The sequence below is a fragment of the Tenrec ecaudatus genome, chromosome 4 (assembly GCF_050624435.1).
Source record: "Tenrec ecaudatus isolate mTenEca1 chromosome 4, mTenEca1.hap1, whole genome shotgun sequence".
Taxonomy (NCBI): domain Eukaryota; kingdom Metazoa; phylum Chordata; class Mammalia; order Afrosoricida; family Tenrecidae; genus Tenrec; species Tenrec ecaudatus.
Window position 1 is genome coordinate 140,173,660 of NC_134533.1, and position 23,220 is coordinate 140,196,879.

The following is a 23,220-nucleotide window of genomic DNA, read 5'->3' on the forward strand; positions in this document are numbered from 1 at the left end:
TAAGCTTCTATGTCTGAATCTATACACAGAACTACAAAGACATTCTCTCCATTAAATCAAAATGCTGACGGTGGGGGCTTCCAGTAGTTACATATGAAGACCGGACAGTCAGTCTCTCCTCCACAGTCAGTAACTCAGACCGGACAGTAGACCCATCCCGGGCAGGGTTTTGAAAGCCTGTAGAATGACTGAACCCACGAGAGCAGACGTTTCCAGAAGGCAATTGGAGAGGTTTGGGGGAATTTGAGATGTCCCTATGCTTCAACTAATCAATTCCAACTCTGGAAACCCATTCGAAAGGAGGAATCTGAAATGTGGGCACCTGTTGAACTAAAAGAAGTGGTGCTAACTTGTTCATCAGCAAGCGAATGTTCGCCCGGAGAGCATGCCTTGCGTGAGAAATATTGCAGCTGCTTCATCGGCTGCAGAAGGACTATTTCATGAAACCGGCACTTTCACTGAGCTCCTGGGGAAATTCGACTGCGCATGGACTGTGAGTGTGGTGAAACCTTTGGAAGCAAGGGGGTGCAGCAGTGCCGAGAGGAAAGACTGGCGTGTGAGCAGAGACTTTCCTCGGGCGGGAAACGCACACTTGGTGAAGTTCCCTTTGTGGTGTGCCCTATATATGCCACATTTCCTCAACAAACGCTTGCCACTCTTATAACCCACAGATATACAAGGACAGCTATGCTTACATCTCTGTATTTTACATGCATAAGGAAAAGTCCACTCATAACTTCTACCTGAATGAAACTTACATGGGATCCCATATGCCTTCTCAATGAAATTCTACCAGCAACTGAGTGCAGGAAATAATTCCTATGAAGGTTTTAAAAGTGAGGGGGCAGCCCAGAAAAGCACAACACAGGAGAGAGAAATGATGTGGATAGGACTGTCTTCCAACAAGCCAGGAGCGCATCTGCTGGGCTAAACTGGAAATCAAGGCCTCTGGGAGAGGGCTAGAACAAACTTAAACACAATACATGAGCAGGTGCTAAGGGCAGGGGTGGGGCTAAGGGGACTCAAGACTTCAGTTGCCTTCTAGAAGTGATGGAGCTGACAGATATGAATTTTTCAATTTTATGAGAATGATAGGGATCTGAAGTAAATCTCCAGTATTTTCTTTTAAAGATAAATGCCTCAAAATAAGTGCCTGCAGCATGGATGGATGGCGGGTGTCTCTGTCCTCTCTAGGAGCTCACATAAAGAACGCTGAGAAAAATAGCTCTGGCCATTCTGAGACGCACCTTTATTTTTTACTTTGATGTGCCCAGAAGACTATATGCTGATGCATCTAAGTTAGCCTTATTTTTTAATGCATCTACAAATATCAGGAAGTGTGTAGAAATTGTCCTTGGATAAGAACAACTGCTCAGGGCTTGACTTAGCAGCACACCTTAGCTTCCTGAAAGCCCGCAGGCACATGCCACATCCAGGCTGCAAATCTGAGTGTAAATGCAATTGCTGGGGTCCAACGTTAAAGAAATAAATCCTTTGGAGAATCTTCCAGTGATGCTATGAATTGTCTGTCCATCCTACAGCCGAGGACATGAAATGATCTTTTATACTCCATGTTTCAAATACAAAACTTACCTGATAGGAGCTTTACAGCATCCATTTACTCCCCATTTATTTTCCTGGGGGTTTTCTCTGTGTTAGGCTTTAAAGAGGAGCCATCATTTCAAAGGGAAGGGGAGGGGGAAGGGCCTCCACATATCCGCTGGGAGTGAAGGGAGAGACTCGGGGCAGCTACAAACATGTGTCCAGGCAAACAGGGGGATGTACAGCTCAGCTCTGTCTGAGAGGCCGTTTAAAAGTTGGAACAAACGCAGGATGAAAAGACAATGGGATTGTTCCAAGACCTTTTTGAAGCCTCTTGGTGTTTCAGCTCCGATACATCAAGATACACAGACATCCTGCATTTTTATGCAAGATCCCCCAATGTCTAACTGTTGGCTATTTTTTAAGTGCATAATGCATGTGTAACTAACAGGTCCAGGACCCAAACATTTTTGTTAGTACTTGTTTTAAAATGCCATTTTCAGGGGATTGCTGATGAATCTCAGTGCCTTGTGAGGTCAAAGAAGAGCAGGAGTGGGGGTTGCCACAGGCTGATGCAGAAGACTGTGGAAAAGGCCTCATCTTTTGTGGAAAAGACATAGGGTGTACCTTTTCTTAAATAACTTATTCATAATCATTTCACTAATAGAGTGCATTTGCCCAATTATAGCCTCACATCCAAAAACCCATCTGGGATTAAAAAGCATGTTAGTTCCATTTTATACCCACAGAAGTTCCAAAAAGAGGCTCACCAACTCACTGAAGTCACCCAGAAGATTAAGGGCAGAGCTCAGCCTCAAAGCCACGTGTTTGCTAGAGACCCAATGGAGCATGGCCACTCCGGGACCTCTGAGGATGGTCAGAAAGGGTTTGGGGAGGTTCCCCAACTTTAAACTCTCCAAGAAATATCAGCCGGGTGGTTATCATCCTACACAAAATAAAGAAGAGCCTTTTGAGGGCTGAGAGTATCCATGCCCCCATTCCGTAGGAACGCTTATAGGTTTACCTCCGCAGAAGGCTAGAATTCCCCACGTGACCCGCCCCTCAGTCCGTACTTCCGAATGCTCTGTAATGAAAATAGGTTCTTTACAAAGCTTAACTCTTAGAAGTGGAAAGGAGCCAATTTTTTCCTGCCAAGTAGCTCATAATGTAGCAAACTGTCAGAAAAAATAGACTTCATTTATGGTGAAAACCTCGGCCAGGCACCCATCTATCATAAAGCAATCTCCTAGAAATCTTGAAAACCTTCATTAAATTTCTTGTCTTTCTTCTGACAGTTATAAAATGTTAACAATATTACTCGTGACACAGGCATCCTCAGGAATTCTTTGTCCAATCCCTCTTTCCTCTGCCAACACTGTCCCCGCCTGTCACTTTGCCCAAATCCATAGACACGGTGGCATATCCTGATTCTTCAAACAGCCCTCCAGGTACCTGGCCTTTCCAGGAGAGCAGCGGAGGAAATCGTGGTAACCCCGAAGACAAGGCGAAGGAGCCCTATGGGGAATGAAATGGCTCAGCCTTGGCATTCCTCCTCCAAAAGACACTCCCTTAGAGACGCTCAAGGACCAGACCTTCCTCTGGATAATTTCTTGATCTTTTTGTTTTACTTCCTTCCCCATTTGATCTTCTGAATCCACCAAGCTACAAGTCTCCCCTGACCCTGATATGTGGGCAATAGGAAGCGTGGACCACACAATTAATCATGTGAATAGGTCATCTTCTGAAATCCCTTCCGAATCTCACCAGCTCAATTTCTCCCACTGCAGGGACCACGTGAGCAAGTAGCCGTCACTAGGAAGAAGAGATGCAAGTGACTCCAAGGAGAAGAAGCAAGAGAAGAAGGTGATAAGGAACCATACGGAGGTCGACAGAGAAGCCACACAGAAAGCTTGTCACATCACAAGCGTCTCTCTGGTTGCAATACAAGCAAGCCCTGGCGTGGGCTTCATGACGATCCTCTCAGATGTGTCCAAAGTGAGCCAAGCTCAACCACATGAAGTCATCTGATCTTACCTGCAAAAGGCACTGGTGCGTCTTTATCCAGGGCTACAAGCGGTGGGTCCAAAATAACCGTGTCATTGTTCTCAGTTATGACTCCATGATACGAAGTCTCAATCCAAGGCTTGTGCTTGTTGACTGGAAGACAATAGGAAAAAGCAAACAAAATGACTGTTAAGATCATCACTTGAGTAACTATGTCATAACCATATCATCAATAGTGTGTCTTTATCCAATTATGGGCTCCGATCCTAGAACCCTTGGAGACAAGCCCAAAATTGAGCAAAGGCACAGGGCTAGAGGCTGGCAGTTTGAAACCAGCAGCTGCTCTGTAGAAGAAAAATGGGGCTTTCTTCTCCCACAAAGAATACCATCTGAGAAACCCACGGGCTGCTCTATTTCGTCCTGTCATGCTCAGTCAGAATTGCCCTGATGAGAAAGAGTTGTAATTTAGTCATAAACTCTGAGTGGGGCATAGGGTAGGTTACTTCCACTTTATACGCAAGGAAGCTCCAGAGAAGTTCACCCAAACCACTTGAAAGGTAAGGGGAATGCTGGGGCTCAAACATGCGTATTGCTTCAGACAAATGGGTCTTTGTCTCACCAAAACCTCACTACTTATATTTCTGGATGCCCAATGTAGACAGCAATGATTAAAGATGTGTTAAAAGCTCTATTTTTCATATGATATGAACCACTAATCGGTGTCAACCAAAGAACTCAGTTTGTCTGGATGCAAAGAACACCCTCCTTGGAATGACCACTGCTCGTTCGACAGAAATTCATCATTGTACCAATTTGTCTCAGATATGTATGATATCCTCATAATCAAAATAATGTAAAATTAATGTATCGGTTTTTAACCCCCAGTAACTGAGTTACAGGCGAAAGCATTAAAGAATGAATGTCAACAGCATATAGGAATGCAGATGTCCCTCAGCGTCAGCCAGGCAAAAGCTGAGACAAACAGTTCTTCGGTGGTCAGCCCAGCAAAGGGCTCCCATTGTGCTCTATTTTGATTGCATTTTATTTGCAACCAAACTGTTCTGTATATTTCTTTAATTTCCATCGTGTCACAAAATGTCTAGACTCTCTCCCATCTTCTGACCATGTTCCAGCACTTCATGGAGGATCCCTGGGGATGCAGTGGTTAAGCACTTGGCTTCAAACGAAGGGGTTCATGGTTCAAAGGCCCCTGCTGTTCCTGAGGAGAAAGCTGTGGCAGGCTGTTTCAATCGAGAGTGGAAACCTTATGGGGCAGTCAGCATGTCCTACAGCAGAGCTGTGAGTGGGCACAGAAGGGATGGTGATGAATTTGGTTTTTAAAAAAATAGCATTTTAATTATTCTGTCTCTTACTCATTCCTCACTTGTAATACAGAGAAATGCATGTCATGGTTCTGTTGTCCGAATGGAATGAGATCATGTCGGAAGGTTGTCGATCCTACTGCCTGGGTTGTTGTTCCATACGATTGAGTCAATTCCAATGAACATGGTTGTTAAGTGCCCTTGAGTCACTTTGACTCACGGGGACGATATGTACAAGGAAGGAAGCACTGCCGGACCTGCACCGTCCTCACAACGGTGGCCGTGGTTGAGCCCATCGGCAGCCACTGTGTCCATCTGTCTCTCTCAGAGTTCTCCTCTTTAGGACTGACTCTGCTAAACCAGCATGATGTCTTTCTCTGGGGATTTGTCTCTCCTGATAGCAGGACACATGATGAAGTCTCACCATTCTCCCTTCCAGGGGACACTCTGCCTGCCTTCTTTCAAGACAAAGTTGTCTGTTCTCCTGACAGTAAACCCCAAACCAAACTCTTTGCCATCAAGTCAATGCCAACTCATAGGTTTCCAAGATTGTAGCTCTTTATGGGAGTAGAAAGCCCACTTTTTCTCCTGAGGAGATGCTAGTAGTTTTGAACCATGGACCATTCAGATAGCAATGTCCTGCTGCTATCCACAAGGTTTCCACTACCTATTTTTTTTCAGATGAGATGATCATGCCCTGCTTCCTAGTGTGTTTTAGTCTGGAAGCTGTGCTGAAACCCAGCCACCATGGGTGACGCAACTGGTAATTGAAATAGCAGCATGGATACTGGCACAATGGAAACACTGCGGTGTGATAAATTGACAGAGGAAGGATAGCGTCGACTCATAGTGACCACGCAGGGCAGTGTAGAATAGCCCCAGAGGTTATAATCTCTGTAGAAGTAGATAAGCAAGTTGTTCCTCTCACAGAGCTGCTGATGGATTCGAACTGCAGGTACCAAGGCTAGCAGCTGAGCACATGGCCATGGAGTGGATATTCAAATATTCTTAGTCCCTTAACTATCTCGATGCTGCTGAGTGGCTAAGACATGGTCTTGTAGACCTGGAGGTATTAAGCCCTATTTTACTCATTTAATAAATAGTTTTAGGGTATGAAGCAACCAGGAAATAGTCTAAGCATTGGGGATAAAATAAAAAACAAACAAACGAACAACAAAAACGAAAACCCCTGGTAAAAGCTTTTGAAAAAATTCAACATAATTTCATTATGAAAACTATTAGCAAACTAGGAATATAAGAAACGTATTTAACAATAAAGAATTGAAAAACAAAAAAAGAGCTAATGTCATACTTAATACTGTAATATTAAATTTTTCTCCCTAACAGCAAGAAAAAAAATAAGAATATCCACTCTTACCACTTCCAATCATATTGTGCCAAAGAATCCATCCAGTGAAATCAGACAAGAAGCAAAGATTAAAGATGCACAGATTGAAAATGAAATAGAAAAACTGTGTTCATTCACAGACCATATGGAATGCATACAGAAGTGATGAAATTCCATGGAATAAAACAAAACAACCTGATGCAAGGGGCTTAAGTGGAGAGCAAATGCCTTGAGAATGATTGGGGCAGGGATGTATGGATGTGCTTTATACAATTGATGTATGTATATGTATGGATTGTGGTAAGAGTTGTATGAGTCCCTAATAAAATGTAAAAGAAGAAAAGAGAAAAAAATGATTAGGGCAAAGACTGTACAAATGTGCTTTATACAATTGATGTATGTATATGTATGAACTGTGAAAAGAATTGTATGAGCCCCAATAAATTGTTAAAAAAAAAGAAAAAACAAAACAAAAACAAACATAAAACCTAAAAGGACTAATAAAATAGCTTAGCATGGTCAATTGTACAAAGTCAATAAAAAGTGTATTTCTATGCATTAGAAATTATATTTCAATGTAACAATTTATCATTTAAATATTATATAAAACAGCATCAAAGCAACATGAAACACTTAGGAATAGCTGTCACAAAATATATGTAAAGATGTGTACACTGAAAACCCCAAGACATTGAAAGAATCCATAGAAAACCTAAATGAATGGAGAGATCAACAACATAAGAGGTTTGAGATACTCAAAGTCATTTAGATAAATATTTTCATCAAATTGATCTATAGATTCAATTTTGGTCAAAATTCCAGTGGGGATGATTGCTTTTGCTTTTTCTTTGTAGAGGGGATAAGCTAATTCTAAAATTTGTATGCAAATGAAAAAGACCCGACACAGTCCAAATTTTTCAAAGAAGAGTAAAGTTGAAAGACTGGCATTACATGGTTCCAAACCTCATTAAAATCACTCTAATCAAGATTGTGTAATATCAACATATAAAATATATACAGATCAACAGAACAGAATAAGGAATTTAGAAATAGATACGCATATATATGGTCCACTAATTTCTGACAAAGGTGCTCAGATAGTTAAGTGGAGGGGAAACACAGGCTTTCATTAATGCAACTGTAAAATTTGGATAGCTACCCCAAGAAAAAGTCATGATTTATATATATATATATATATCACATCATAGACAAAGATTATATTAAATGAATGATCATGGTTCAGACTGTGAGAGTTATAAAAAATCAAGGAACGGCTACTGACAGTAAAATAAACAGCTTTTAATAGTGACCAGTGGGGGAGGGAAGAGGAAGTCTCAGGCAAGAGGGCAGACAAGTAGTAAGGGGGAGGGCAGAGTCTTACCAAAGGGAGGTGAGCAAAACAATTATGGGAACAGGACAAGATTTGTGGAGGTTTGATATGTTGTTAAGTAGAAAAACTGATGATCTGTCCTGTAAACCTTTACCTACTTCACAATACAAAGTTTTAAAAAATACTTTAAAAGAAAGCATAGAAGAAATTTAATGCCGTTGGAGTAGGAAAGCAATTTTTAGAAGGGAAACAGAAAGCATAAACCACGAACATTAAAAATGATAGATCAAATCTTATTAAAAATGATAAACTTCTGTTTTTTTCCCCAAGAAAACTGTTAAGAAATGTTCTTTTGAAAACTACAGACTTGGAGAAACTATAAGACATAGCTCCTAAAGAATTTATATTCAGAATACATATTTAAAATGCTTACAACTCATTCTAAGATAAATAATCATATTATATATGTATATGTATTATATAAATTATATATATGTAGATGTATGTATATATGTATATAATAGACCAAACACAAATTTGACCATACCAATTACTCAAGTAAATGTATGGATGGCAAGTAAGAACAGGAGAAGATGCTCAATGTCAATAGGACACTAGGGCAGATAAGCACCACAATGGGATATTACCATATAATCTCAATACAAAAATATGTATGCAAATGTAAAAGAACATTCATTTAGAATAGTGCTTTCTGGGTTCTCTAGAGGACAAACGACTGAGAACAGCCTAGCCAGGCTGACACAACTTATTAGCCATTCCAAATGCCAAAGTGTGAACCACACAAATGGCCATCAACCAGCGAACGCAACAAACTAGACGATATTTATACGGAGGACAACTGGTCAACAGGAAAACGACACTGACAGCATAGAAGACTGTCCAGAGCAGTTTTGATTCAGTGAAGAAGTCAAACCCAAAGAATATCTTGCTCCTTGATGCCCTTCACGTGATATTCTAGAAAAGGCGACAGTATAGGAACAGGCAACACATCAGGAGTTGCTAGGATCCCAAAGTCAAGATGCAGTTTGATTTTAAAGGGACTTAGGGGACTTGCTGAGGATAATGTATATTCTCCTCTTCTCCTCCCCTCCCCTCCCCTCCCCTCTCCTCCCCTCCCCTCCACTCTCCTCCCCTCCCCTCCCCTCCCCTCTCCTCTCCTCTCCTCTCCTCTCCCTCCCTGTTTTATGTGGTAGCAGTCACACATCTGTGTACATTTGTCAAAACTCATCAAAATGCATACTTACAAAGGGAAAAGAGAAGGGAAGCACTAACCTACCATGGTCCAGTCAAAGTGGCTTCCTGGAGAAATTCTATTAAATCATAACAAGAGTTACTAGGTAACATGGGTCGAGAGAGGCCCAGATAACGAAATGCTGGTGAGCAAAGGCCAGTGGTAAAAGCAGTCGGTCCACTGCAGGGAATGCGGACACACAGTAGGATCTGGCTAGAGAACACCGTCTGAAGTAGCTCAGGAGTGACTACAAGGCTGGCTCCAGTGTTCACAACACCCAGGATGTATCAGCACGTAGAACACCACTCAGAGGCCACATCCAGGAGGTGTTGATGTTTGTAGTTTAACAGGTATTTCTTATTTAATCTCTTCTCTCTCCAGACAAATAGTTTGCCTTTTATTCCAATAGAATTAAGTCCAGCAGGCCATGAATTGCTCCATTCAGCTGTAATCTCAGAAAAGCCGACTTTGTAACTGTTCTTCAAAATCATGTCCCTGCTTGCTGTCACTCATCCTTAATCCTGAGCTCTGCCACACCATGGCCCATTAGGGCTGCTGCTTGGCTCCATTTTGTCTCTTTTTCATGGTGTTTCGGCATCTGGAAAATGCCTGTGTCTTTGCGCTCATGCAGAGGAAACACAGTGCGATATTTCTGCTCCATTTACAGAGAAATTAGGCCTTGCCACCCACGGCACCTCTCACTAGAGCCAAGATGCATTTCTCAGAAGGGCTCTTGGGCTAGCTTCTCTTGCCTTCTACTCCTGGAGAAAGCACACAAAGTAACAGGGCCACATGGTCAATTATTTACCCCTCAAACCGCTCTGCACTCATCCTAGGGTTGACCCTTCTGGCTCATGTGAGCTTCTGAATCCTTTTAACTTCAAGACTGTGCTCGCATGAAAGCTTATTATGAAACACACGCACACACATGCACATGCATGCGCACGCTTTAGCAACTGGTGAGTTTAACTATTATCTAATAAAAATATGAGCCCCAAACCCAAGCTCTCCCGATGGCCTGCGCCTTTGTCCTCCGTGCACTGGTTGCCTCCTCCTCCACCTCCTTCCCTCTGGCCCCTCGCTGCTTGTCTTCCCAGATTCAGCTCCAGCCTTGCGTTCCCCAGCTGCCTTCTCTGGTGCTGTACTGTCTCATGCCACAGAGGCACCGCGCTGTCTTTGCCGGTTTTCCTTTCCAGTGAACTCGGAGCTTCTTCGAGGGGAGGTAGCCACACAGAGATGAGGATGGCCACACCCCCTCGCAGTTTCCAGCACACAGTGCGTCATTGACAAATGGCAAGAGTATATCTGGTGGCCTACTGGGTTTCTCATTGGGCTGGAAACCACAAGATCAGCAGTTCAAAGCCACCAACCTTTCCATGAGAAAGAGATGGGACTTTCTACTCTCCCAAAGGTTTGCAGTGTTGGAAATCCAAAGGAGAAATTCTACCCTGCCCCACAGGGGCAGCATGAGTCAGCATTGAATCGATGGCAGGAAGTTCATACCCTTAGTGATCTTCTGCCCTTTCTCAAAGCATTTGGCAATCAGTCCTACTTTCCTTCCTTCCGTTATTCCATCCATCTATCCATCCAACTTTCCACTTACCCACCAGCCATACATTCTTTTGTGATCCATAAATGCTCAATAGTTTTTTTTTAATTTTAACAATTTATTAGGGGCTCATACAATTCTTATCACAGTTCATACATATACATACATCAATTGTATAAAGCACATCTGTACAGTCCCTGCCCTAATCATTTTTTTCTCCTCTTTTCTTTTTTTACATTTTATTAGGGACCCATACAACTCTTATCACCATCCATACACATACATACATCAATTGTATAAAGCACATCCATACATTCCCTGCCCCAATCATTCTCAATGCATTTGCTCTCCACTTAAGCCCCTTGCATCAGGTCCTCTTTTTTATTTCCCCTCCCTCCCCTTTCCCCCCTCCCTCATGTGTCCTTGGTAATTTATACCTCGTTATTTTGTCATATCTTGCCCTATCCGGAGTCTCCCTTCCCCCCTTCTTCTTTCCAAAGTCATTTCCAAAATTCTCCAGCTAACTGAGATACATTTCTCTAGCTCGTTGTGTACTGCTATGGGGTTCAAGAGTGAAGACAGGAAGAGCTTTATACTGAGGTAGTATATAATCTAAGAGAATTGAGGTTTTATATAAACCAATGCTGGTGTCAGATGGATCTTGGCTGAAAGTAAAGAATACCAGGAAAACGTTTACTTGTGTTTTATTCTACTAAGTCATTTGACAGTGTGGACCATTACCGACTCTGGCTAGCCTTAAGAAGAATGGGAATTCCACAACACTTCATTGTGCTCGTGCAGAATTTGTACATGGCTCAGATGTGGGAACAGAACAAGGGACTACCGCATGGTTCAAAATCAGGAAATGTGTGTGACAGCATTGTGTCCTCGCACCATACTATTCACTCTGTATGTTGAGCAAATCATCAGAGAAGCCGGATGATATGAAGAAGACTATGGGATCAGGACCGAAGGAAGGCTTATTAACAACTTGCATATGCAGATGACACAACCTTGCTTGCTAAAAGTGAAGAGGATCTGAGAGACTTGCCAATGAAGATCAAGGATGTCAGCCATCCGAGTGGATTATCAGTCAATGTAAGCAGACCAACATCGTCACAGCAGGATCAACCGGGAACATCAGGATCCATGGAGAAGAGATTGACGTTGCCAAGGGTTTCTTCATCTTGCTCAGATGGAACATTAATGCTCATGGGAGCAGCAGTCAAGAGATCAAAAGACACGTAGCCTTGGGGTAAATCTGCTGCCCAAGACCTTTTAGGGTATTGAAAACCAAGGGTGTTACTTTGAGGATGAAGGTGTCCCTGTCCGAAGCCATGGTATTTTCAATTGTCTCATATCCATGTGAAAGTTGGACATTGAATGAGAAAGGCTGAAGAAGAGTCTATGCACTTGAATTATGGTGCTGGCAAGGAATCTGAAAATAGCATGGACTTCCAAAGGAACAAACAAATCTACCTTAGAGAACTATGGCCAGACTCACCAACTTCGGACATGTTGTCAGGAGGGACCGGTCCCTGGAGCAGGGCATCGTGTTTGGTGAAGGAGTGAAAGTGGAAGGCCCTCAATGCGATGGACGTGAGCAGTGGCTGCATCAGTGGGCGCAGGCATGGGAACAGGTGTGAGCATGGCGCAGGACAGAGCAGTGTTTCTTTCTGTTGTGCACAGAGTTGCTGTGGGTCAGAACCGACTCAACGGCACCTAACAACAGTAACACATAAGCCAACCGGATGAAACCAATTGCTTAAAAGTTACCTTAAGACTACTTCTCAAGTGGGTGCTGCCTCCAAGGGCTGCTCCTGGTCAACAGTTTGTCTTTGGGTGCGTTTTTCAACCCTTAACTTTCCCAGCCCTCCAACATCTTCTTTATAAAATGGAGCCAATACCCACACTACAGGATTGTGGGAAGGAGACACAGAGAGAGCCTGAGTAAGAACTGGTCTCAGTGCTGACTGTCACCTGTAGGGCCATAGAGAGACCGCTCTCTTCTGAACTTCAACATGCACAGGCTGGGAACAGGACTCACAAGGATCCCAGAACACTCCCCATCAACAATGTCCGAGTTACGCAACCCAACAATACCCTAGGCTTAATTTCCAGGGGCTATGAAAATTACATTCAGTCTGCAGAGAAAATTGGAAGTCATTCAGGAAAAGATCATTCAAAATAGGAAAGAGAAAAGGAAGGGGGGGGGGTGGAAATCCCACAGAAAATGCAGGCTGTGATGGATATTCCCATTCAGCTGTTGGAACCACCTTATTTTCTTCACACAGATTATTTTACCGGCTGAACAACATTACTGAGCTGAAGTAATTGCTGCATTGTTATGTGTGTAATTCCTCAAGATTCTTAGTCCTCCTTTATCTCATTCGTCACTGCTTTTTAAACAGGTTGAACCCCTAAAGCCAGTCCTTAGCGTAGTACAGTTGATGGTACCGAACATGACTTTTCTAAAACCTTCCCTATAAGTGTCATATTCTGACCGCAACCCTAGCTGGTTAGGAGCTGGCACTTCTGAAGGCCTACTAAGTTCCAGGATTATAGTCAGAGTCTCACTAACAACTCACAATCACCCCTCTGAGAGGGAAGCACTGCCTCCATTTCAGAGATCAGTAAACAGGCTCAGGAAGTAAGAAAATCATATAACGTAGAAGAAATGAGACGGAAAATCCAGTCAGTCATCTCTCCCTAGCCCCTGCCCCCTCCCCACACACCCTTCCCCTCCTCCCACCAGAGGGATGCACAGCCCCCAGCAACCCTTTCCATCTCCTGTGGGTCAAACCTAGGAGTAAGTGCTCTAGAAGGGACACATGGCAATAAAACTGCTTCTCCCAGCCAAGAAGCTTTTAAAATACTATATTCAAAATGAGCAAGAAGCTTTGCCGCAACCGTGAAAATTGTGCTTAACCTCAGAATCACCTTATTTTTGTTTCTCTGCTAGAAAACTAATAAATAAAACCTTTGTGGCTCAGCTGTAAACTTTGTTCTAGAAGGTAGCCAGTGCGTGGATCCATTTTTATTGCAAATTCTATTTCATGCCTTAGATCCCGAGCCATTAAGAGCGAACCATGGCAGCGATGTGGTGTGAGTGCAGCATTCACAACGGACACATGCACCTGCTTTGCGGCGCTTCAGCTGGAAAGCACCTGCAGGCCACTTTGACCCCACTTACGTGACTGCCGTCTGCATCTACCCGCGCAGGGCTCCTTCCTGGGGGTTGATGGAACTGCCAACAGCGGAGGACAGGTACAAAGAAGCTCCCCCAGCCACACCGCCCTGCCCCCACCATAAATACACACCAATATTAAAGCCACAGGGCAGGGACACTAGGTCCCTCTCATCTCATGACCAGCCCTGAGTGTGCAGGTATCAGGTGAGATGCCCCCACCCTCCACCCACCCCGTGCCCGCTTGCTTTCTTTCTTTCTTTCTTTCTTTCTTTCTTTCTTTCTTTCTTTCTTTCTTTCTTTCTTTCTTTCTTTCTTTCTTTTGTAGACATTGACTTTAGAACAGTTTTAGGTTTACAGGGCGTCCCCTGGTTAGCTCAAGCGGTTTGTACTTGACTTCCAACCTAAAGGTTACTGGCCCAAAAAACCCCTGTGGCACCACAGAAGAAAAGGATGGCAATCGGCTCCTGCAGTAAGAAACCCGTGTGGACCCTGTAACACACGGGGCTGCCAAGAGTTAGAAGGAACTTTACAGCAATAGATTTCTCTTTTGCTTTCTTTTTAGATTTACAGAAAATTTTTTTGCAGAAGTGAAGAGAAATCCCAGAGGCCCCAGTTCCCCAGCAGTTCACTCTCCCCTCTTAACCACCTCTGCGTTCGTGTTCTCCATGCGCTACAATCACTGGACCAATAGTCAAGCCGAATGGTAACCCAAAGCCCCGGTTTCCCTCAGGCCTCACCTTGGTGCTGTGCAGTGCTTGAGCAGTGGGCTGTCTCTGCTATTACATCGCCCAAACTGAAGGCAGTCCCTGTCCCGGCCCTCCCACAGCTTCCAAACCACACCACACTCCATCCACTGCCACTGGGTCCACTGGACTCCCAGCAAGCCCCTACAGGGAGTCGGCGACTGGGAACCTTTACAGGCCCCGGCGGGTCTCTTGTGGAGAGGCTGCGGGGCTGCACCAGCGACTACGTGGGCAGCAGCCCCCCACTCGCTCCGCAGCACCACCGGGCTCCTGTCCTTGTCCTCTGGTGTCTTCGCAGCATGGGAGGTGGGAAGATGCTGGCGCTCTTGTGTTGCCTGCCTAAAGCTAGCACACCCGTTCTCGGGTGTTCCCTGGGGACCCCTGGGCGTCTCCAAGGCCTTCCTGGGAGTTCATGAGGTCAAACCTGCTTTTGATAAGATGCTAAAATACTGTTTGTGCTTTTCCGTCTTACTGTCTCTGGCGGAGTTTTCCGGAAGCTATACAATGTGATCAAGCAACAGACTGCAGAAGCAGAAGCGAGAACCTAGCAGCTAGACCTTAAAGAGATTCGCTACCAATGACACTTTCCTCACGATTTTGTTTTATAATGTAGTTTCTTTACAATGTGAAGCATGTTATTTTGTCAGCATGTGATAGGCTTATTACTGTTATTTTCAACGGAATTAATGAATAAAACCAAAGCTAACACCTCTGAGTTGATTCTGCCTCCCAGCGACCTTGCTTCTGAGGCTGGGAATGTTTATAGGGGCAGACAGACTCATCTTTCTGCCTCAGAGCGGCCAGTGGGTGGAACTGGACCCAGCACTTACCTGACAGCCTCACCGGGGCTGCCTGAATTAACAAATATACACTTTATTTTTTTCGAACTTGTAATCATTGACTAGAGGCTAAGCCAAAATGCTTGTCTACTCTCTAAACACAGCTATTTACTAACGTTAGTGCTTAAGTGATTTTTAAAACAAATTTAAAATTTGGGGCAAAGGGTTCCTCTCAGAAGCTGTTGCTATTCCTGGAGCTTATCGTCGATAACACAGAAATCAATTGCTGGGGTTCCCGTGCAGACAGGCCGTCTCTCTGATGAGAAAGGCAGGGCGGTTACCCCAGTCACTCGGAGACATCCAAGGAGACTTCATGGAGAACAAATGCATGTTTTCAATCATTACCAATGTTCACTATGCAATGCAACCAAACGTGGACAGGTATGACTCAAAACAGCATTTCTCTAGGGTTTGACATAATATCTAAGAGTGTAAATTGCTTTTGTTTTGAGATTATATGTACCAGATCATATGATCAGTAGTGCCTACTGCCTATTAGAAAGAATGAGAAAGGGGGTGAGTGGAGGGAGGTGCACAGGGGGAGGAGAAAGTGGGGGGGGGGGACAAGGGAAAAGACTGATATCTAATGGGGTCAAAATGAGACTCACACAATCAGCTCTTAGATTCTGCTTAGTGAGTGGAAAAACGATCAATACAGTGACAGCATCCGTCCTTTCTCACATGCTGGCTTTGGAGGAGAAGCGGCAATTTGGCTGACTGTTGTGATGCTGTCGAAGTAACAGAACCTCTGGATGTTTGGGGTGAAAAAATAGGAACCTGTGCTCATGGTGTATGAGCTTGAGCTCAGACTGTCAGGAGAAGAATTGCCTGAAATCACCATTCTTATATCTCTTCCAACTCCGCTGGAGAAGCGGCCATTACAAACCAACGAGAACCTCCCAACGTCATAAATCATTGCTGCAAAAGGCATCAAAGGTTAAAAGCATCATGATACATTTCTGAAATAAATCTGGACTCTGAATTGTCAGCGTGTTCGGGGAAACGACCGTTGTGCTTTGAAAGAGCGATCATGACCTTAGTGAGTGGACAGGGTAGCGCCCCGGTCCGAGGTGTCAATTTCTCCCAGAAGTGAGATCGGTATCCTCTGGTTGGCGGCCTCCTAATGCCCAAGGCTTAGCTCTGGAGAGGAGCCAGCTGGCAAGTCCCCAGTGCTCAGCAATGTGGCTTCAAAGATCAGGAGGGACTGAGCAGAGCTTACTGTTCCTGTCAACTGTCTGATCCTTGCCCATTTATCGGAGTCCTCCTCAAATAGAAAGGAGCCTCACCAAAAACTCTGACTTAGGCATAGTAACTTCTGAATGACTTTTGGTTAATGAAAATAATTTTGATTTCTATGCACATCAACACTTCTTCTGGGATATTTAAGCAAAGGTGACACGGGGCAAAGAGAAACAAAGGACGGGTGCACAAGAGTAGATAAAACAAGCAGTGAAGAAAATCACCAACATGGACCTGGAAAGCACGGAATGACTGCTCAACAGAGGGAGGGGTTGAAAAGATGTCAGGAGGAAAAGTGACTTCTGAACCCAGGAATCAGGGGGTCACTGGACATCTGAGTGCAGCACAGCCTGTACCTGGTCTTCAAAGAACCCCCAAAAGGTCTGGCAATCGGCTGATGGAGCTTCCAAGGAGACAAGGAATTACTGTTTCTACTCGGGTATAAACCGAGTTTTTCAGCACATTTTTAATGCAGCTTTTTGTGGTAAAATTAGGTGCCTTGGCTGATATTCGGGTTGGCTTATACTTGAGTGTATATGGTAAATGTGTATGGCTTGTTCCCTTGAATTTGAGATGACTGTTGGGTCAATGAGAATCTTTTTATATTTGGTAAGTGAGAGACTCATAAAAATGGAGAAATTTACCAAAGCTGCCTGAAGTTCATTTCTAACCTTATTCTCTCAATTGTGCATTTGCTTGATTGTTTGTATCTGTCCCTAATCATTCATGTTATATAAGGTCTAAACTCAGTAGTGATACATCCCTACCCCTTGGTTGCTTTCTGGAACCCAACGTACTCTATGCGTATCATTTCAAAAGGGTAAGAGCAACCCTGCAGGCTAGCTGGCACTTTAGCAAGGTCGATAGAGCCCTGCTACCCTCTGACGGTAGGAGTGTGTGTTAGACCAGGTCTTCAACAAAGCAAACACCAGGGCAAGATTAAGTATGCCAAAACATTGGGAGATATTCAGAAAAGGCTGGAAAGTTAGGCGTTGAGAAGCCGTGTCAGGGTGTTCTAGACTGCCAAATAGCAGGCAAGCTCCGCAAAGCCAGAGCTCTGTGGGTGGGGGTGGTCGTGCACACAGGTTCTAAAGCAAAGGTCAGCAGCTAGCATGACTTACCGCCCAGAAGCAAGTGTGCCTTGCGATGGCTTAGTATTTCTACACTCAGTCATTGGCCTTGGTGTCAACATATGTCAAAGCTTAGCAGCTGGGTCTCCCCATTACAGCCCCTGGAGTTGGAGGTCTGTAAGGTGCGTCCCTAAGGCTGCCACACAGTCACTGGCTCATGCCCTCAGTCCCCACATCCCAACACTCTTGCCTAAGGTCCATTAAAAAAAACAACCCAAGTACCATCCATTCATCTGATAAGTACTTTTTAAAAATCTATGATATCAAGTGGGAAAACATGTGCGTTCCTGGAAATGACTGGGAATGGTTGGCGTAGAGTTACATGTGATGGGACCTCTTGGAAATAAATGGACAGAGCCTGTCACCCCCTTACTCCCACAACAGACATGGAGAATCCATTCCACTGAGTCTGAACACAATATGCCTGTCCCCCCCGGCCCAGCCCCTCATACCAAGGCAGCAATTGTGGATCATGCTCAGACACCCCATTTCAGTGCTCTCATTTTTTTTGTCAAAGGTTATCTGAGAAGCTCAATGATCCTTAAACTAGCAATAGAGTTTAAATTATGAAGCCCTTGGTCTGTGGAAGGCTGTGGGAGCACTAACTCCATTTTGAGTCTTGGCATAAATTCAGCCTCCAGTGGACTTCTTTCTGACTATTAGCCAGTTGTGTGGCAGCTGCTTTGCCTTCAGGTAGCGTGTGCTTGAAAGCAGATGCCAGGGGTGTCTCTGGTCAGGCTCAGCAGGGGCAGACCTGCCCCGGGTTTTTGTTTGGGCATTTCCATAATGATTGACAGAACCTCATTACCTGGAGGTATGTGGGCCACATGGTCAAATGGTCAGAGGGCCCCAGAACTGATCCTGTAGGCTTCTCTGCTCAGCAACTGTGTAGGTATCCCAGCATGCTCCTTCCCCTGCTTCCAAGGTCCTGCCTTCAGCAGCGGTGAATTGACGCTGGTCCTGTTTCCATTGTTTGGTCTGCAGTGGGAAAGGAACTGACCCACCACACCACACCCAGAAGGAAGCTTGGAAGCAGGGAGGAGGAAGAACGGAGCAGAGCACACCTGGGCCCACCAAGCTCAGAGGACGACAGCCCGGCTCGAAGGACCCATTGTACAGAGGACCATCCAGCCGGACCCACGGCGAGATGCGACATCCCATGGCCCTACACGGGACAGCACCTGAGACAGTGGGGGATGTGCGACTGAGCTGACCCCACCACACTGTCAGCTTACTTAGATCCACAGTCAGTGCTCACTGAAGCAGCAGTTAAGGGTTTAAGGACACATTGCAATGGGTACAGTGGTGCACGGGACCTCTTTAAAGTGTTGAAAAGTACAGATGCTGTTACTTTGAGGACTGAGGCGCACCTGACCCATGCCATAGTATTTTCCAATTGCCTCATGCAGGTAAAAGTTGGGCACTGAATAAGCAAGACTAAAGAGGAATCAATGCATGTGAGTTAGGCTGTTGGCAAAGACTCTTGAACATATCATCGACTGTCAGAAGAATAACCAAATGTGTCTTTGAAGAAGTACAACCAAAATGTTCCTTACAGGCAAGGATGGCAAGACACGCTTGGGACATGTTGTCAGGAGAGACCAGACCCTGGAGAAGGACACCATGCTTGGTAAAGTCGAGGAGCAGTGAACACGAGGAAGGCTCTTGACAAAATAGATGGACACCGTGGCTTCAACAGCGGTTTCAAGCTTAAGAGCCATCGTGAGGACGGTGCGCACCGGGCTGTGTGCTTTCTGTTGTGCACAGGGGTCACTGTGAGTCAGAACCGACTGGACGGTACCTGCTCACAACAGCCACCCTTGCCTGGATCATGGGCTAAAGTGCAAATGTTTTCATCACAAATGAGGGCGTGGAGTCATTTCTTGTCTGCAAGGATGGGTGGGGACCTGTGGAGGGGCAGAGCTCATGGGAGTGGTGGCTGGACATGGAGGAAGAGGACAGTGGCAGTGGCTTCACAGTCATCAATGAACTATATATGTAAAAATTGAAACACAGATGTTTTATTATATAGCATAATGATACAGATCTAGACATGTGCGTGCGTGCAATCTCATCCCCACTATCAATGCCAAGCCCACGTCATGGCCCTGGGAGTGCTGTAGCTGCTGACGACTATTCCCACACTGCACCTTCCAGGGCATCCCCCAAACTGTGGACACAGGATCTTCCCCAAACTCGGGCTCGAGCACACCACTCCCTGCTTAGATTTCCCCATGAGCCTGTATAACAAGAGCCAACTCCTTACGCGGGCACCGCAGGCTTTTCTCTACGTAGTTTCTACTTGCCCCTAACTTGCGCTCACTGTTTAAGCTCCCCAACATCTAAGGCTACCTGCACTTTCCTGGGCATGTCCTGTTCTTTCTGGACCTCTGTCTTAAGTCCAGAGCTTCTCTCCCTCCGCTCCCTAGGTCTTAGGTGCCTCTCTGGGGGTTCTCACTCTTCTCATGGTATCCGTCTCTCTGCTCCCTTTCCTCCTCCACTGCTGACTGTCTCCTGTGCAGAAGCAAACTCTCCTGAAGCTGCGTGTATTTTAAATGACTTGCCCAAAGGTATCTTTTGCTCCATTTGATCTTCTGAGGCCAAGCAACTAAACATTACTCAAGGATTTGTTGAATGCCTATTGTGTTGCCAGCCAACATCAGCATCGAGATCTAATTAATATCAGTGACACTCCCATAGGGAAGGAAGCTCTTTCAAAGCCAGGAGCTGCCATGCACCATTGAATTAGGCTGCATGTTTGACTTGACTGCTGCCATGCTGCTGCTGGTGCTAACAATGCTTGTCCCTGCTTGAGCACCTGCACCAGGTGTCAGGAACGGCATCCTGTTGATGCTGGCTGCCCTACAGAGCTAAATCAAAACCGGAGTTCAGTGAGTCGGGATGGCTATTAAGGAGTGGCCTGAGATCAATGCCTGCGACCGGAAGGAAAGGAAGCCGGCCGGAGTGGGCAGAGAGAGAAATCAAGCTGTGACGCAGGCACACCCAGGAAGCTCAGTGGTTCTAGAGTTCGAATGTTCCGTCCAGAGTTGTCCTGAGCAGGCTGACCCTCAGGCAAGTGCCTCTCTGCACCTGAGACAGTTCCCGAAGCGCCTCGCGACTGAAAGCTGTCGCTGCCAACAGCTGTGCCATGGGGCGGGGGACCAGCATTCTCCTGACGGAGGGTCTGAGACGCACCTCCTGTCCTTAGGGTAGATGCTTCACTCTATCTCCTTCAAAGCTCACAACAACCTAATAATGTAGATTTTACACCATTTTTATAGAGCAGAAACCAAGGCTCGGGAAGTGTCATTTGCCCCAAGTCTTGCCAGTACGGATTCCAAACGGCTTATGTTCGCCTCGCTGTGTGAACCTCCTTCCTTCCAAGCAAGGGAGCAGGGCTCCGACTGTGCCGTCCCACGGGGCATTGCCACAGTCAACTTGCTGTTGAGAGAACTGAGAGGCCAAGAGGGAAAAGCAGCCCCTTCTAGGGTCCACAGGGGAAGTGAGGGTACCACCAGGCGGATACGCCCAGACCTTTGCTTCTGGTGGGACACCTCGTGCTGGACCACATTCAGGACTCTCGGAGAGGACTCGGGAATAGACTTCTGAGATAGTAAATGAAAACACAGGACGTGAGTTCAATTGGAGTTTCAGATAGTTAACTTTTTCCCTCTTTTTTAGTGTAAACACATTCCCACAAAATGTGGGGTATGTTTCTCTGACAAAGTCATTTGTTGTGCACTTGAACTTCTGCTTTAACTGGAGTATCTTAGGCAGGGATGAAGCAGAGGGCTCCGTCTCTCTCCCCCCTGGGGTTTCAGAGATCTGAATGGGAGGCCTTCTGCCCAAGCCTTCCGCCTGAACCCATGTCCTCGCACCCAGAGTTTGTCATTGCACAAGTGAAAGCTAAGGCTCCCTGCCAGCACTCCTGGAAGAGTGGACTCAGAAACTACAGATTGAGACCCAGAAGCTCACTGGCGAGGTCCTTGGTCAAACACTGGATCAGTCTCTGGCCAGAAACATTGTGTGCTTGAGGAAATGTCAAACTGCACAAGGTGTTGGGCCAAGGATCCAGCAGGAAAGTTCCCAAGGTCCCATAGAGAGTGTTCCTTCCACAGTGTTCCTGGGAGCAGGCTTTGAGGACTATACCCAGGAAAGCACAGAGGGAAAGGACGCATGGCCAGAGGGAGATTCACTTGTAATTCCAAGTTCCGCACGCCCACCTCGTGGAGGCGAGCGGTGCCCAGTGAGAGGAGCATATGCCATGGACGGAGAAGTCTCGTGAGCTTTGTCACTTTGCTCAGTGTGTTCTGTGAGGAGGTTCCGGTCCAGAGGACTACTCCGCAGGCTTGTGGGCTCTCCTCTCTCTGGCTTGAAGGGCACTGCTTGCCTCTCTCTGGCCCTCGACAAACCCCTGCCCACTGGCAGTCAGCCACTTCCATGGCCTGCTTCTGGGCCACCCAGAAACCTGGCTTCCCCGTGCCACTGTATCTGGAACCGTCCTGGGTTCTCTAAAAACCCAGCTTCTCAAGCAGTGTCTTTTCCTCCTGTCATTGGCCTTGACCTTGAGGTTTCTCGGCAGTCCTGCTGTAAGGAAATGGTTTGTATACTATCCAACTGCCATCACACGGACCTGAACTTCCTCTTCTCCCAGCTTTCCAAGTGAGCTGCTCCCCACTCTAACAAGAGATTCATAAAAATGCATAAGGACAGGCAGCAGCTTCAATATTTTTCTTTGAGGAGGTTGGCACCAAATACATTTAATGAATTCCCTCAACCCTTGGACAAGAAGTCATTAGATATGGACTATTACTTGCATTATCATTACATTAGTGGGTCATTATGAAAAATAAAAGTTCTAATCAGCATGGACATTTATAAAGTGCTGTGCTGGGGGACTATGCCAGACTGGGCTGTCTCAGACATCCAAACTAAGCACAGTGAGTAATGACTTTGAACAGAAAGGTGAACACAAAGAATCACTTTAACAGAGCCCACTCAAAGTCATTAGCAATGAAAGGTTTTAAGGAAAGGGGCGGGGCTCCACCCATCTCTGCAGTGCAGTGAGGGAGCATTCCCTGAGCCTGCCTGGGTGCCCAGTGACAATGCTCACGGTGCTTCCCTTCCCGCCTGGTCTCCCCGGGGAGGAAGAGGATCCCCAGTGACCCTCACATGGCTGCACTGTGGCCCCCACAGGTAGCTGCAGTGGGCCATCAGGGCAGCCCAGTGAGCATGGTGATAGGCATCCCACTGGTGCTTTTTATTCACGTATTTAAGTTTCAACCGTTTTGTTGCATGCAATCCACACATCTAGCAACTCCATAGCTTGATCACATCAAGAAGAGCTGTACAGTCACCACCGCAATCAGTTTGGGAACACGCTCCTCATTCTTGCACTCATCATTATCAGCTCCCCGTTTCCCCCAAGCTCCCCTGCCACACTCCCAAGGATCCATGGATCTGGTTTCTGCCTCTAAATTTAGCTGTTTCCATGCATTTACCCTGTCCCTTCCCACTCATCCTTTTGTCTTACTGTGATCCTCTTTATGAATCCCAAAGCATTCCTGAAATGCCCTCCACTTGCTTCCATAGTTGGACTTTCCTGGGTAAACAAGGCAGCTACAAAAACAGAATAGTCTTAAGGGGTCAGGTAAAATGCTTGCGAAGTTGCCAGGTGCTCTGCCAGATCCCTGGGTCATTTACATGGGGCCGCTCAGGAGCAGGCAGCATGA

At 45.7% G+C, this 23,220-nt stretch overlaps 1 protein-coding gene across 1 annotated transcript in view; it reads right to left on the bottom strand.

Annotated features, from left to right (window-relative positions):
* CLSTN2 (calsyntenin 2) overlaps positions 1-3,973 on the bottom strand; it is a 444,486-nt gene extending 440,513 nt beyond the window's left edge. Inside the window, exons 1-2 of the mRNA XM_075547855.1 lie at positions 3,949-3,973; positions 3,577-3,699 (exon numbers count right to left, since the gene is read on the bottom strand). Of these exons, the coding sequence (XP_075403970.1) occupies positions 3,577-3,699; positions 3,949-3,973 (148 nt within the window). The remainder of the gene's footprint in view (positions 1-3,576; positions 3,700-3,948) is intronic.
* Between the last annotated feature and the right edge of the window lie 19,247 nt (positions 3,974-23,220).